This window comes from Euprymna scolopes, chromosome 23, assembly GCF_053919585.1.
Source record: "Euprymna scolopes isolate OS-2025 chromosome 23, ASM5391958v1, whole genome shotgun sequence".
NCBI lineage: Eukaryota > Metazoa > Mollusca > Cephalopoda > Sepiida > Sepiolidae > Euprymna > Euprymna scolopes.
The window spans coordinates 48981456-48997599 of NC_136504.1; the positions used below are offsets into that span (position 1 = coordinate 48981456).

Genomic DNA, 16144 nt, shown 5'->3' on the forward strand with positions numbered 1-16144 from the left:
GACAAGTTGCACCGGAAGAGAGTTGACCAGCATAGGAATTACGTGTCTTTCTGTCATGTGTTCTGGTTAGCTGAGAAAATAGAGGAGTTGGAAAGAGGACGTCAAACAGAGCGGACAGTTAAACAGGTCGTCCCCCCCCTCACCGAGGAGGAAGCTGACGTGTCTCAGAATAGACAAATAGAATAAACATCCAAACAAAGATATTCACTTTCCATTATTCTGCGATCGACACCTGGGAAGTAATAAAAAAAAAACTATATAAAACCAACCATCGTCTTGGAGTTGAAATGCATTCGTCCACAGGTTCCAGCTTCCCTCCAAGAACAGATAAAATTTCCAGGTGGGCCCAAAGACCAACGACGCAGTTGAAAAGTTGATGAGGTATGTCGAAATACATGTCTGTGTTTATGTTATGTCTGACACACACGCATGCAACGCATTTAAACTGATCACGGAACGAACATAAATATACTACAACATGATAACTTAGGGTTCAGATAGTGAAGAACCCCACAATAGACATTTAGTAACACGATATGCAATCACACTTAGCGTATATAAATAAACCCCTCCATAATGTTACACCCTCGCTGCTTCGTTTGCTTGGTGACTGGATAGAAAGTACTAGTTAAGAATCCATTCTTGACAATCAGTCCGACAGATGCGGTGCTTGGAACTGGCCCAGTACCTGTCTGACTGATGTATGCCTCCTCAGTATCACCCAGGAGGTCCACCCTCCCAGGCCTTACCATCCGGCTTTTGGGTGGCGTAAGTTTATTGCGTGAGGCGCCCCGACCAGGGAATGCCGACGGGGATGCACAGGTAACTTTTGCTAGGCAAGAGTGCCCCTCCTTTAGGGGAACCTGCTTTACATTCCCACTTTCTCAAACTTGTGTCACATCCTGCTGAGATGGACACCATGTAAATCTTTTTGCTCTATTGTCATTTTCATGGAAAGTGCTCTACTGAGTTTCAATCTACGCCCCCCCCCCCACATTCTGCAAAATATTTGTAAACAATACTCGTCTTACTACAACAACTGTCAATGCCTAAAACTAAACAAAAATTCCATGTGCAAAGTTGTTGTTTTTTTTTTCATATAATTGTCAGTTTATGGTACAAAATATCGCGGAGCTGCTTCCTAACCGACTATAACAGAGTTGTTTTCAAATTTAATGGAAATAAGTTATTGTTGAACCCTAAAAAAGTTCCACCATAACCAATCATCACAGTGTTGTCTCACAATCTACTCTCCACTTTATTTTTTTAACTCATGTTTACCTCTTACAAGGCATATCGCCACTTGCAAGTACCGGGCTACTATTTGGGACCATGTATAGAAAAGATTAACAAGATGTTGGTTTATATTACATTACCAGTCAAGAATCTATTCTTGACAATCAGTCCGATAGGTCTGGGGCCAGAAATTATGATAAGGAAGAAAAATTTTGCTACCACCATTAATTTAGATATAGTTTGGATTGTGATACTCTTAGTAATTAACAAATGAATACAAATATGTGCAAAACCTTTCTAAGTCTGATCATAATGAATTTATGTAACGTGTGCGTTTGCTAAGCTATAATGTTTTTTTCTTCTTTAGGAGAATAATTAATCCTATTTTATTATATGACAAGTACCCGACGTTGCCGGGTGTGTAGGGAGGTGGGTGTTAGTTGAGAAAAAAAAGCAGCAAGTACTCGTAAAAAAAAAAAAAATGGGAGTTGTAGGCAAACTCAAACCCATAACGCACAAGAGGAAAAGAATGTGAAAAAAAGCAAATGGTTTTATCGATGCGGCCACCATGATTATGCATGCGAAATAACCTGTTTTATTCAACGTCGTTGACACGAGGCTTAAATGACTTACAAAAATGTCGACGAAAAAAGTGACACCGCCCTCCTTATAAAAAAACGGTCCAGTTGACGGTAAAAAATTAATATTTTTGGCCAATTTTTCGATATTTGTTGTCCGAGACATCGAGGTTTAAAACAATACCAATTTTGTCACGGCCCGACAGGTCTGTTGAAAGTTTTTGTGAGACATACAAACACAAACACACACACACACACACACACACTTTGCCTTTTATATTATAGATAGCAGAGATAATTTAAAGTAAAACACATGTCATGCGATCATGCTGCTTGTAATCTTTCAGAAAATATTTGTGATTCTTCCATCATCATGCTAAAAAAATTGCTCTAATGAGGTTTGGCTAATTTCCTGTCTATTACTTTCTTTTGCTTTTTTCTATTTAAAATATATTCTTTAATTTTTCCCTTTTTTTTTCTTTGCAGGAGAATCTGCATTTTGACATTGTGTGTGACCTGCTTTCGTTAAACAAAGAAGAAATGCAAATGTGGTTGTGCAATAGACAAATCACCTCCGGTTCTGAGTGCATCATCAAACCGCTAACAACTAAAGAGGTAACTAACCTTGTCTTTTTTTCAGGTTGGGGAAGAGAGGGATGGAGAAAAAAATTTTTTTTTTAATCTTCTAAGGGAGAGAATAGTTAGAAATAATGAAAAAAATAGAAATATTTGAAAAGGGGATGATATCTTCGAAATATAGTTGTATTCTAGCTTCACATCAGAGAACGAATTGATAAGTGGAAGCAAGTAAAAAGCAAGTAAGATTTAATTGTATTTAGACTGCCATACTCCTACATGATTGTTAGGCTTTTATAAATTACCTATATATATATAAAAGCACTTGAAAAGGGGATGATATCTTCGAAATATAGTAATATTCTAGCTTTACACATACAACTCGGAGAATGAATTGATAATTGGAAGCAAATAAGATTTGTATAAGACGGATATATTTCTACGTGTCGGTTGCGTGACACTGCTGTCCGAACTTTCACTTTCTGGTCACCACTTGACGCGTCTTCTCTCCACTCCAAAACGAACTTCTGCAACTTTAGCTTTTCTCTCCCCGAATCCGACTTTTCTCTTCTACAAATACAACTTCTCTGCTCGCAATCTAACTTCAGAATGCCTTCCTTCCCCAAATCACTCCTCTTTTATCTCCAATCAGGAGCATCTCATTTGCATACCTCGTGGTCACCCTGTAGGCATATAAAGAAACAGGGCAGCCATTTTTGTTTCTTTCTTCTTCATTATGAACACGAGGTAAGCCACACAAAAACGCGGTCGGCCGTTCTTGTTTCTTTTTTCTTCATTTACACCACACGCCCCCCTGATCTTCGAGATCAATAGGATACTTCGTAATCCTCCATCCAAGCAGGCCGCCTCCTCTCACGTCGAGGCCTCTGGGGGACAACTTCTCGGGGGTTAACGTTTTCAGGTTCACTACAACGCGGGCCTAAGTCAGGTCGAGCAGCATCATTTGCTTCTCGGTGGCCCTCGATTTCCTCTTCTTCACTGCCCTCACTGCATACCGGCAATGTCACGCGATGCAGGTCTAAGATATGCCGGGGAACGCCATTCACCATCACATTGTTCTTCGACTGCAATCCTGTTATGACCTCTCTTTTCCAACGAGTAGTACACTGTGCATTGGGGGGTTTCACCCACACCTCTTCACCTACTTTGATAGTGGCTTCTTCACTCTCAATTCCTGCTGTTTTGTTGCACGGATGCTGCCACTTATATGTGAAAACGGCCCTATGAAGCACAGTTGTCTCATCTTGTTTGGTCTTCGGCGAGATGTTATACCAAAACACCGCCTCTATGGGTGATACGTTGCTTTTTTCCGCAGCAGCTTTAATAGTATGATGATTCCTCTCCACTATTCCGTTGCCACTCGGCCAATACGCTGCTCTGAAAAATTGCCTTACTCCCCACTTATCGCACACCCCTTTCAAGGCTTCTGATCGGAAAGCGGGGCCATTGTCCATTAAGAGTTCCTCAACCGGCCCTCTCTCCAAAAATATCTCCTCGATGACCCCTCCGATCGCCCATGCAGCTTCTGCCCTGATCTCTCTCCAGATGGCAAACCTTCCCGGTCCTCAGTCGACCATCGACAGATACAATTTGTGGCGATAGTGTGTCACATCAATGGCCAATCGCTTCCAGTCCTCCGCAACGTGTAGCTCTCCTGCTTTGTGTCTGGACGGTCCAGGGTCAATTGATTGGCACTCTCGACAGTTCTCCACCACCTCCCTAACCTCCTCCTCGGTGGTCTCCGGGTAAACCTCTCTGGCTAGGAATAACGTTCGTTCTCGACCAAAGTGGTGAATTTCGTGTGACTCTTTGACTTCTTCCCCTGCACAGCATACCGAGGAGACCTCCTTTCCCTCCTGCACCCAGGCCTTCTTCACGCGTGTCATTGAATCCGCCTTGTTTTTTTCTGACGGGACCAACACAACAGATACTCTCAACTGGAATTCCGCTATCAGGTCGGTGAGCGCTCCGAGTCTGCGCTTGATCAGCATTTCCGCAGCACCCCTGGTCTTAACTCTCTTATCGCCAGTTACTGCCGACCGAATCCATGACGCTACCGTTGCCGAATCGGTTTTGACTTCAATTATTTTCAATCCCCATTTCAGGGCCAGATTGATTCCTTTTATAGCGGCATTTAGTTCTGCTACGTTGATATGGGAGAAGTCGTTGTTTTTTCTTAGCCACGCCGCATCCTCCACAGTTACACCTCCTATCTCTAGTACGACGCACAACGTCAGGTTACTGGCATCGCACCAAACCACACCCGCGTCTTCGCCGCTGACATACCATTTCCTTTTCACTGGGTCCTCATTCCTCACTCTCGCAATGACTTCTTGCAGCATGTTCATGACCTCCTTCGTCACACGGCCCTCCCAGCCATCAGTGCCTGTTTGTCGTTTAATGAAGCTGCATGCTATCCTGAGCCAGCCAGCGATAGGATAGTGCCCGACCAGCCTCCCGCAGACTGAGAAGAGTTCTCACCTCATCAGCTCAGATCCGACTTCGGGTATTGCATTCCCTTATTCGAAGACAAGTCTTTTTTTTCCATCTCGCCTTAGTTTCAACCCCAGCACCGCTCCTCCATCTAGGGCCTCCGCCGGTTTTGCAGTTAACCCATACTTCTCGACATGGCTTCTTACTTTCTCTGCTGTCACCTCCACCTCCTCCACCAGGATGTCGTCAATGTACGAACTAGTGGCCTCCTCCACTGTACAGTCTTTGCTCAGCACTGTCTTCAGCACGGCAGTCATAATTTTGGGGGCTGAACTCAGCCCAAAGCCTAACCTCGTCAGACAATACACCCGCCCCTTGTACCGGACCAGTTGGTACTGCCAGAGTTTTTCATCTACATGGATCTGCAGATATGCCGATTTCAGATCGACAATCTTAGTGGCCCGCCCCATTCTTCTCCATTTCCTCATGACCTCCTCACATACGTCGATCCCCGTTCCAGTGTGGCAGGCTACGTGTCTGTTCAATTCCCTAAAATCCAGCATGGGCCTAATCTTGTTTTTGGTAGGCTGAACAACCGCCAGTAGTGGCAACACTCCTTTTTCTTCCCCTGTCCACGGTTTCAGAATTCCTTCTTTTATCCACCTCTCCACTTCTTCCTCGAATCTTTTTCTTATTTCTCCTCGCAGGGTGTTTTCGTAGCAGCCCACCTTATTCTGTAGTTCTGGGGGCCCGGAGATCCATTTCCATTCCACCGTCCACCTCACGCCATCAAACTTCGCCAGGAAATCTTTGTCCTCAATGCAGCAAACCTCCGGTTTTGGGGTTCTGACGGTTCTATCACCTTCCACTCCTGCCATCCCCACTGCGCCGAGACGTCCAAACGTCACTTGGCCCCCTCTTAATGTAGCACCCCCCAGTCGGTTAATTGCACTCATACCTATAATCACGTCGACACCACCGACCAGATGATTCAACACTAGGGCTTGCAGTCCAATGGGCACCCCTTGCACCATTACTTCCGCTGTCGTCTCTCCTAGGCATTTCACATCCCTGCCATCCATGGTCCTAATAATCCTGGTTCCGCTCCATGACCTCGCGACATTCCTCACTAACAACGCTGTAGTGCAGCCTGTGTCGACAAGGGCTATGGCTCTCTTCCCATTGATTACCACCGGTAACCGAGGCAATGTTCCATCATGCGCCATTTCCACACAGAAGGGGTAACCACTGGCGCAATAGCTCCCCTTCACTCATTTCCCTGGTCCCGTGCAACAACACAATAGCGGCTAATATGCCCCACTTGTCCACATTGGTAGCATGTGATCCCCGGTCTCGGCTCTTTGCAGTCCTTGATCAGATGAGGACCCTGGCACCGGAAACACTTGATGGCAGGTCTCCCCTCCTGTCGCCTCGCCGGCTGCCTCTCATTCAAGTGAGGCCTCATGCACATATTTCCACTCACAGCTGCAGCCACGATTGGGCTTTTAACATTTTTCACTAGGACTCTGGCGTGGACCAAGAGATCGTCCACTTCCATAGAATGGATCCCCGTGATTCTCTGCATGTTCGCAGAGATGTCCTCTGGGAAGCCGTTCACTAGGTACAGCTTTACCGTCATCTCCAGGCTCCTCCCCACGTAACCAGCAAACCCTGCCAGTCTCCTGATCTCTGCCGCAAAGACGTCAACGGACTCGCCGGTCCACCTCAAACTTGACAGCTTGCCAAGTGCTTCAAATTGGCCCTCAGCGAAGGCCAATTTCAGCCTTTGCTCCACTAAGGCAAGGTCTTCCTTGTCTTCATCTCGCATCTGCTGGTAAATCGTGAGGGCTTCCCCCTCTAAGTATAGCGGCAGCAGGGTGACCACATCTTCTATCTTTTACAGCTTCGCCACCATTTTTAATTTCTCCAGCCACTTAATCAGGTCACCCTCCCCAGTAAAGGGTCTCAACATCTGAGTGCTCAGTCTCCACTCAGCCATGTTAATTTGCGTGATGCGCCGAAATAGCTTGTCGGTTGCGTGACACTGCTGTCTGAACTTTCACTTTCTGGTCACCACTTGACGCATCTTCTCTCCACTCCAAAACGAACTTCTGCAACTTTAGATTTTCTCTCCCCGAATCCGACTTTTCTCTTCTACAAATACAACTTCTCTGCTCGCAATCTAACTTCAGAATGGTATTTATTTTCAGAAAATTTACAGAAAAATTTGGCACAAGGCCGAAGATGGGGGAGGGGAAAGGACGGTCTTCTCTGACTAGTGCTAACTAATCTAACCTAACTAGTTCCTACTTTCACTCTACTTACACCATAATACCACATTCATACTATACATCCATCAGCGTATACATCCTTCATCAATCACCATAAGAACATCATACCATGATAACCTAATTAAAACCCATAAGAAAGGGGGGGTTTGGGAAGATAAAAATTTTATATACAAGATACAAATGAGATATTTACAATGTTAGTAACAAAAGACCCCCCCGTTGTTAAACTATGGCAGATGCACCGATTCACCAGTCGAAAGGGTGATGCGGGTCCGAACGCTTTATTTAAAACACCTCTTACGAAAACTTCGAAAGGGAACCCGCATCTCTGGCGAATCAAGCGATCTGTCACCTAATTTGGGAGGGGAGTGGGGTTAAAAAAAAAAAAAAAAAAAAAAAAAAAAACACAGGGACAAACTTAAAAGGGGCCTAATGATCGCTATCACACACTAGCTAGGTTATGAACAAAGAAGCCTAAATAATGGTCCTACTCTTGCCTATATCGTGACCTACTCTGGACTAAAAACGAGTCAGGGCTGACGTTCGTTCCTGTCACCCAAAATTCTTTCCCTAAGGAACATCCAAGAACCAGTCAAGACTTGCTTCTCTCACCCGACACACACGCGCAACTGACACCCACCTTTCAACAAAGTCTGACGGAGCGAGTCTAACTCTCTCGGCCTTGATACGATCCTTTAAATAATGACGAAAGAGTCGTATAAGGTCGAGGGGAGCGAAGTCCTCAGATCCATAGACCACTTTCATACGTGTGTTCCAGATAACACCTCTCATCACAGCTAGCAAGGTCAAACACAAATCTTTTCTGAGCTTATCCGTTGTCGGAGCCCAATTGCTACAGACATTAATAGGAACCAAGGTTAATGAGGATGTGTTTAGTATGCGGACCATGAGACCTGTAACAAACTCAATCAGCGGCGCCACGATGCGACAATAAACGAAGGCGTGACATAAAGTCTCGTCCTCATCGCCGCACCGTTTACAAATAGGCGAATCCACCAAGCCAGCTGAGTGGAGTCTCTTACCGACCCATAGAGCATCTCGAATTACCAGCCAGGTCAGGGAAGCCTCGTCGTTAGTGAGGCATCCTGACCCAGGCGCCCAAGGCCAGATTGAGCGGAGCTGCTCCTTCGTCAAAGGGAGCCTCCCACCAATGACATCCGTTACGGATCCCCTCACTAAAACCCGATATAATGCCTTTCGGGACAACAGCAGAGTGTTAGAGAGGCTTTCCTTCACTCTTAAGAGGGACTTCAGTGCGCGCCGGCACTCGCGATAGAAGGGACATTCACCTCGGGGCAACCTGTGTGCCTCCCCCTCGGAGTAGTGCACCCCTCTCAAAGCCGGGAAGGCTTTCTTGGTGTCCTCCATCCAGAGGCCACCGTTTTCCCTATCTTGTGTACACATTCGATCTAGGTAGTAGAGCCGTAGCGTGTATAGCCGAATCTCCACGTTTGGCATACCTAGACCGCCTTCAGAAGGATGTAGGTAGCAGACATCGCGACAGACCTTAGGGGCCCTTCCAAGCCATAAGAAGTTGAAAAGAGCCCTCTGCAAATATAGCAGTGTATCTGACGGGATTGGAAGCACTGATAGACGATAAATAGCGATTGGATAGATGTGAGTATTACACACCTCCGCTCGCCCCTTTAATGAAAGGTTCCTACTGATCCACCGTGAAGCTGCAGACCGTACCGCTTTCAGAACCTCCGACCAATTTTTCTCCAGCTGGAGGTCAGGACCAAACCAGACGCCGAGTATCTTGCAAGGCCCATCGCTCCAACTAAAGGGCCCCTGAAGGGGCATACCCCTCCAGGCACCAATGCGCAAACCCGAAGACTTGTCGCAGTTAATTTTGGCCCCTGTTACCGTTTCATACAATCTGATTTCTACACCGACGACACTAATCTCAGCACTGCTCGTTACAAGCACAGTTACGTCGTCGGCATAGGCGGAGTACTTCGCCTGGGCATCCACACCTGGCAAAGTGATTCCGCGTAGGACCGGATTCACCCTTAGCCTGCGCAAAAATGGCTCGATCGCAAGCACATATAGCATGGGTGATAACGGGCACCCTTGACGAATGGAACGTGACAAACTGAAGGGTCTCGACCTCTTCCCATTTACTTCCACCATCACCGCGGGGTTAGCATAGAGAAGATGAACCCAAGAGCGAAATTGCGGGCCAAAACCGGCCGCCGATAGAACAGCCCCCAAGTACCGATGGTCAACCCTATCGAAGGCTTTGGACTGATCTAAATTGATCAGCGCGGCCTCAGTGTCGACTTTTTCTATCATCAGGGGTATCGAGTGCAAGTTATCCTGGATTGTCCTGCCCTTCACGGCACACGTTTGCTCGGGGCTAATAAGACGCGCCAGGACAAGCTGCAGACGATTTGCGAGAATCTTGGCCAAAATCTTTAACTCAGCGTTAAGCATCGTTAAGGGCCTGAAATTACCTAACCCATCCCCACCATCTTTGCTTTTACGGACAAGTTTTATCACACCCATGGTAAAGTACTTGGGGATTGAACCGTTCCTAAACCATGAGTTAAACAAAACCGTCAGTAGAGGGACAAAGATGTGCGACAACCTCAAATACACTTCGTAGGGAAGACCATCGATCCCCGGTGACTTATTAAGGCCGACCCGCTTTAAGGCTTCAATGACTTCATCCTCCGTTATGCCACCTTCGCACCTAGCCGCTTCGGTCGTCGAAAGACGAGAAAAGTCAGCCAAATAGGTGTCGAATTGTTCTAATGACAGACCGGGTTCCATGGAAAAAAGCTCCTGGAAATGGGATCTAAACGCCTCCAGCACACCCTGGTTTGTGGTCACGGTACGCCCGTCCGGCAATGTGACACGAGCGATGTGCCTATTAGCCGCTTGCCTAAGCTCCTCTGCACGCAGTTCAGCGGCCATGTTTGTTGCTTCCTGGGGCATTCTTTTTAACCTAGCCCTAATCGCTAAGGCTTGGTGCTCCTTTTCAGCAAGGGAGGCAAGCCGAGCCCTAATTATATTAACGCTAGCACTATCCCCCTCCTCCACCGCCCGATCTAGTCTAGACTCTAGTGTCACTTTAGCTGCCCTAGAATCTAGATTGAGTCTTTTGCTAAAGTCAGCAGCAAAGGACCTAATGGCTTCCTTAACTTTTACCCACCACTTATTCCCAATAATTGCCCCCGTCAATTCCCGCTGTAGGGTTAGTAATAACCCGTCACGGAAGCCTTTCACATCGAACAACGACGTGTTGAGCTTCCAGTAACCGGCTAATCTAGGCTTAGGTCTATCTAAGTTTACCCGTACACGAACAAGTCTGTGATCCGAGTAAACTATGTTGTGGAAACTTGGACAATCCAATACTCCTATGTCGACTCGCCTAACTAAGAACCGGTCGATATAGCTCGAGAGCTGTATCGAATCGGAGCCGCCTCTACCTGTCCAAGTCCACACTAAGTCACGGGGCTTTTCATTTCGGAATTTGTCGATAAGATCAAACTTATCCACAAATTCACGAAATAAAACAGCATCCCGATCTCTGTTAGTTCCCCTAGATGTTAACCCAAATCGATCTAACTCGGGATCCAGGACGGCGTTCCAGTCTCCCGCTAAGATAACCGTTCTGGAAACATCTATGAACTGCTCGATCCGCCGAAAAAAACCAGCCAGCTCAGAATGGCTATTGGGCGCATAAACCCCAATAAGACGTAATGCTCTACCCTTTATGGTAACATCCAAAACACATAGTCTTCCCTCCGGATCCAAGTAACACGGGTCACACGACGCATCTAGAGACCTTTTAACTAGCCAGGAAATCCCTCTCGAGCGAGAATTATAGTGCGCTGAGTAAGCCTCAAAGGTCCTAGACAGTGCACTCAAATGGTCACCAGGAATAAGGTGGGTTTCCTGCACACAACAGATATCCACTCCGAGGTGCTGCAGGTCCAAACTCAAGCGCCATTTGCGCGAGTCGGCCCTTAGCCCTCGGACATTTAAACTAGCAAGCTTGAGATCCATGGTGGTGCCTTAGGGTTGGGAACCAGGAACGAACATCGCGGTCGTGAGCATGCCGACGGCTCTCGTGAGGGAATAAGTACCCATCGCAGTATCGATGAGTCCGTCACGAGAGATACCGCCGACATGCAGGGGATAGGTTAGTTTTACTATCCTATACAGGGAGGGGTGCATTTTTACCGGGACCCTCCCAACGCAACATTTTTTTAGATTTTTAATATCTGTGTCTTTAAATATGGCTAGGGGAGGGGAAATATTGAAAGCCTTATTTGCCTCCTCCAGCATTTGCCATAGGTCTTTTGCCTCTTCTTTTTTTCTGATTACGGTTAGTATGCGTCTAGCTTTAGGGAAATTGGTGGGGATGTCTATTAGCTTCCCCCCTACCTCCCTGAAATCAATTAGTTTGCTGAGGTCTGCACCTTTAAAGTTCTTGTTATTATTTATGGCAGCTGAGTTTAAGATGCAAATATCTTTTCCAGGGAGGTAGAGGGTCTTTTTTTTGTGTTCAGGTGAGGGGGTAGTGTCCATGTCAGTATATGTGTTAGTAGGGGTTTTTACTGGAGATACAGGAGGAGTATTATGAGGGGACTTAGAGGTGGCTGGTACAGGAGAGGGGGATTTATGTTTTTTAAGAGGACTTAGTGGAATTAGTTTAGGCATTTTGGAGGGGACAGGAGTTGTGACTGGAGGAGGCATTTTAAAAGGGGAAGGAGTTTTGGATGTTGCGGGGGACTGTGTAGTGATGAGTCTGGTATTTTTGGAAGGAGGTGACTTGCATGGGGATTGGAGTGTCTGTTTTTTGGTGTCCAGTTTTTTCTTGAGATTTACTATTTCTATGTATTTTTCTCTGCCTGGGTCGTGTTGCAGCATAGCCTCTTCTCTCATCTGCTCGAGGGAAACACGTCCGGGGGTCTTTTTCCCAGGGGCGATCTGCCATGGTTCTCCTCTGAGGGTCTCGTCTTTGGTGTTGGTTGTTTCGCTGGTAGTTTGGTTGGGTACACTTTTTGATGTGCTGGCTCCCAGATGCTCACCTATTATTTTCTTTGTGTTAGGAGTGGGCTTTTTTGATGGGCAATCTGATGTGAGATGTCCGATCTCACCACAGTGCCAGCATGTAGGTCGCCTGCCGGCCACTATGATGGGCAACTTTTCTTCACCCACCTCAAGGAAGAAGGGGATGCTTACGAAATCTTCCTTGTTCAGCAGTATGTCGAATGACCAGACCCCGTGGAATTCGTCAACTTCAATGTGTACCATTTCCCCAAACTTCAGGAAAAAGGCACCGAGGTGTTCGCCATCTACGTGGTGTGGTACATGGAAGACCGATACTGTCGTGCGTCGCTTCCCTAGGTATTCCGTCCTCAGGATGAATTGCTGGGTAATTATTTCCTTTTGGGAAATAGTGAGGCACTCTTGTGATGAGTTAAAGAGTGCACTCCAGGTATTGTAACCTTTGCACTTTATGACGCGTAAAGGTCTAAGTCCTGCAGTTGCCAGTAGATTGATGATTATGTCCACGGTTGCTCTTATCACTTTCTTGGTCTTCCTGTCTACCACAAATAATGTTAGGCACCTTTTCCTTATTTCATCCAATTTCGGTATGTTGACAATTAGTCCTGAGTCAGTAACTTGATCAAGGCATTGTTTTGCTTTCTCAACGAATTCAGTGACGTTAATATCGACTTTTGGGGGTTTTGTCCACGGGTTCGTCGTTGCAGCTGCGACATTCTCCATCTCCATTGTGACGACAATAGGCGTTTGGCCCGCCGAAGCGGCCATAGCCGAACCGTTAAATAGACGGTTAAAAAAAGTCCAAGAAAAAAAGAAACAACTGTTAAAAATAACAGTAAAGACAAAGAGGGGGAAAAAGGAAGCGTCGTGTAGAAAAAAATCGGACGGTAATAAAAATAAAAGGTATAAATCGCTGGTTGAATAACGCACAGGACAAGAATCAATCAAACTTCAGAATGCCTTCCTTCCCCAAATCACTCCTCTTTTATCTCCAATCAGGAGCATCTCATTTGCATACCTCGTGGTCACCCTGTAGGCATATAAAGAAACAGGGCAGCCATTTTTGTTTCTTTCTTCTTCATTATGAACACGAGGTAAGCCACACAAAAACGCGGTCGGCCGTTCTTGTTTCTTTTTTCTTCATTTACACCACACTACGTGGTTGTTAGCCTTCTATAAATTTCATATATATATACATATATATATGTATATATGTATGTATATATATGTATATATATGTGTATATATATGTATATATATATGTGTATATATATGTATATATATGTGTATATATATGTATATATATATAAATATATATATATATATATATATATATATATATATATATATATATTTAAAAAAAACTTGAAAAGGGGATATCTTCGAAACATAGTAATATTCTAGCTTCACACGTACAACTCTAGAGAACGAATTAATAACAAAAATTAAATTGGAAGTAAGATTTAATTCTATAATACCGGCATGTTTCTGCATTGTTGTTAGCCTTCTGTAAACTACTCATATACATTATAGAAATATCTCCAAGCACATTACATCATCCTATTAAATAATAATGAATAAAACTTTAACATAAAACGCAAAACACAAACTATACTATCAAATATTAAGCAAGGTAACACTTTAACGTTACTGCTACGTAAAATTTCCCTCTTAAAGCGGTAGTTTGAGTTGCTTTAAACTGGAACGTAGAGGTGATCAAGCTCCAATTTTTGAAGAGGTAGAAATTCCAAAATTAATGAAACCGAAAAAAAAAAAAATGACAGCATTGTAAATTTTACACCCTGTTTTTTTTTTTTTTTTTTTTTTTTTTGTGTGTGTGTGTGATATTTTTTTCTTAACCTAATGTTTGTTGTTTACTTTTTTTTCCTTCATAGGCTGTTAATGGTCGGGATGCTTTGGCAAAACATATTTACGCACAGGTCTTTGCTTGGATCGTAACCAAAGTCAACAGCAACCTTTTGACGCACGAGGACACACAAAATTTCATCGGAGTCCTAGACATTTATGGGTAAAGTTTACACCTTTCATAGTTCTTTTCCCTTTCTTCATCTTTCAGAACTCGTGCTTATGTTTTTATTTTTTATTTTTTCCTTTAAAAGGAAAAAGAACGGGTGCAGTCATACAGAAACTAACTTTAGCAACGAGGTGTTAAAACCAACTCCTTTTATTTTTATAGAAATAAGGAGAGTATTGGTTTATTTTCAGCAGCCACCGCGTTGCTAATTCCTCCTATCCAAAAAACTAAAAATAATTTTTGTTTATTTTTTTTAAAAAACCGTTCCCACCATTCCGCTGTCTAATTTCTTCCATCTGCAAAAACACAAGTTACAAAATTCCCACTGTTTACTATGCTAAAATCACAATGACTAATGTATACCTATTAACCCTTATCCTCGAGTGGCCTCTGGGCCTTGATAAGTGGTGACACCCATGTAAAAAAAAACAACAACAAAAACACAACTCTGTGCTCACAAGACTCGCTCCTTCTGTCACCACATCCTAAAACACCGAGTCTCTATAAAAGCCAGACTTTTGTACTACAATCAGCAGCATCTCATTTGCATAAAGCGATCAGTTGGATTACCATAAAACCGGAAAGGCAGCCATTTTTTGCTTTCCTTTTTGTCTGCATGGCACCACACAAAAAACAGGTGTGTACTGATTTTTTAATGCCTTTTAATGACACTCGTAACTCTCACTTCCCTATTTTGTCCTTTAGTCCTCGCATTCTATGAGCGATGTTTCTGACAAAAATGAAAAGAATTGCTGTTTTCCAGATCAGAATCTATTATTCCATCTAACGCTTATCATTGACAAGTTTTTGATCTTGAAGTAGTATTTGTTTAGTTCCTTAGATCAAGTGACTTCAAGCCTTGTCTGGAGTGATTCTCATTCAAAAAAGATGAGACTACTTCTATATATCAGTAGTATGTCACACGAAAACCGCCAGACGAAAGGAAAAAACAACAACAAAAGGATTTATTCAATAAAGTTACACCGTTTGGTGTGGGTGGAAGAAAGTTGGATAGTGTTCAAGCGAAGAAAGAAAAATATTGGGGTGGGGGGCTCAGAAACTCTGTCAGCAGTTTACATTGGAGGAATATAGCCGATGCTTAAATGTCCATTTGCTAGGGACCGGAAACAAAGGAGAGACGTCTTTTCGAGTTTCTTTCAGGAGTCTCTCTGCTAACCGACTGTGATTCCCAAAGGAGCTAAAGTATGAGGTACCTTCAATAAGTTTCCAGACTTTTTTCATTAGGGTACTTTTATTGATAATACACACGTGAAACTCAAGTCTCGTTTGAAGTAATCTCCTCCGGCTGCAATGCACTTGTTGTACCGTTCCAACACCTTCCGGAAGGCTCCATGGAATTAGGTCTGTTCAAAGACAACATAAATTGGAACAAATATATTAAGGTAATTATCAAGGCTGCTGTGAGGAAGATGGGCTCCCTCTACCGTGCTAGAAGGTTAATCACACCTGAGAGTGTCCTCTATCTCTACAAAACCACTATTCATTCATGCATGGAATATTGTTGCCAGATCTTGGCTAGTGCATCTGCCACTAGTCCCTCACTCCTAGATAGGGTTAAAAAAAAAGTCGCCAACCTAATAGGCTACGCACTGTCCGCCAAACTCAAATCTCTGTCCCATCAACAAAATGTTGCATCCCTCTGCTTGTTTTACACGTATTTTAATGGGAAATGCTTGGATGAACTGAAAGCACTGGTGCCCCCTCGATATATATATGCTCCAGACAAACCCAACAAACAGCAAAATCCCACCCCCACACTCTAGAGATCCCTAGATATTATAAATTCTTCTACTTAAATAACTTCTTACCTCAAACTGCTAGACTGGAATTTCCTCCCGGGTCCCTGTTTCCCTGACTATACTGACATGCAGAAGTTCAAGTTTAATGTGAGCAGATATCTTGCTGCCCAA

The 16144-nt window shown here is 44.3% G+C and overlaps 1 protein-coding gene across 1 annotated transcript in view; it reads left to right on the top strand.

Moving 5' to 3' along the window:
* The window catches only part of LOC145245881 (unconventional myosin-Va-like), a 223417-nt gene that overhangs the window by 63958 nt on the left and 143315 nt on the right, over positions 1 to 16144 (top strand). Inside the window, exons 11-12 of the mRNA XM_080107602.1 lie at positions 2301 to 2429; positions 14074 to 14207. Of these exons, the coding sequence (XP_079963728.1) occupies positions 2301 to 2429; positions 14074 to 14207 (263 nt within the window). The remainder of the gene's footprint in view (positions 1 to 2300; positions 2430 to 14073; positions 14208 to 16144) is intronic.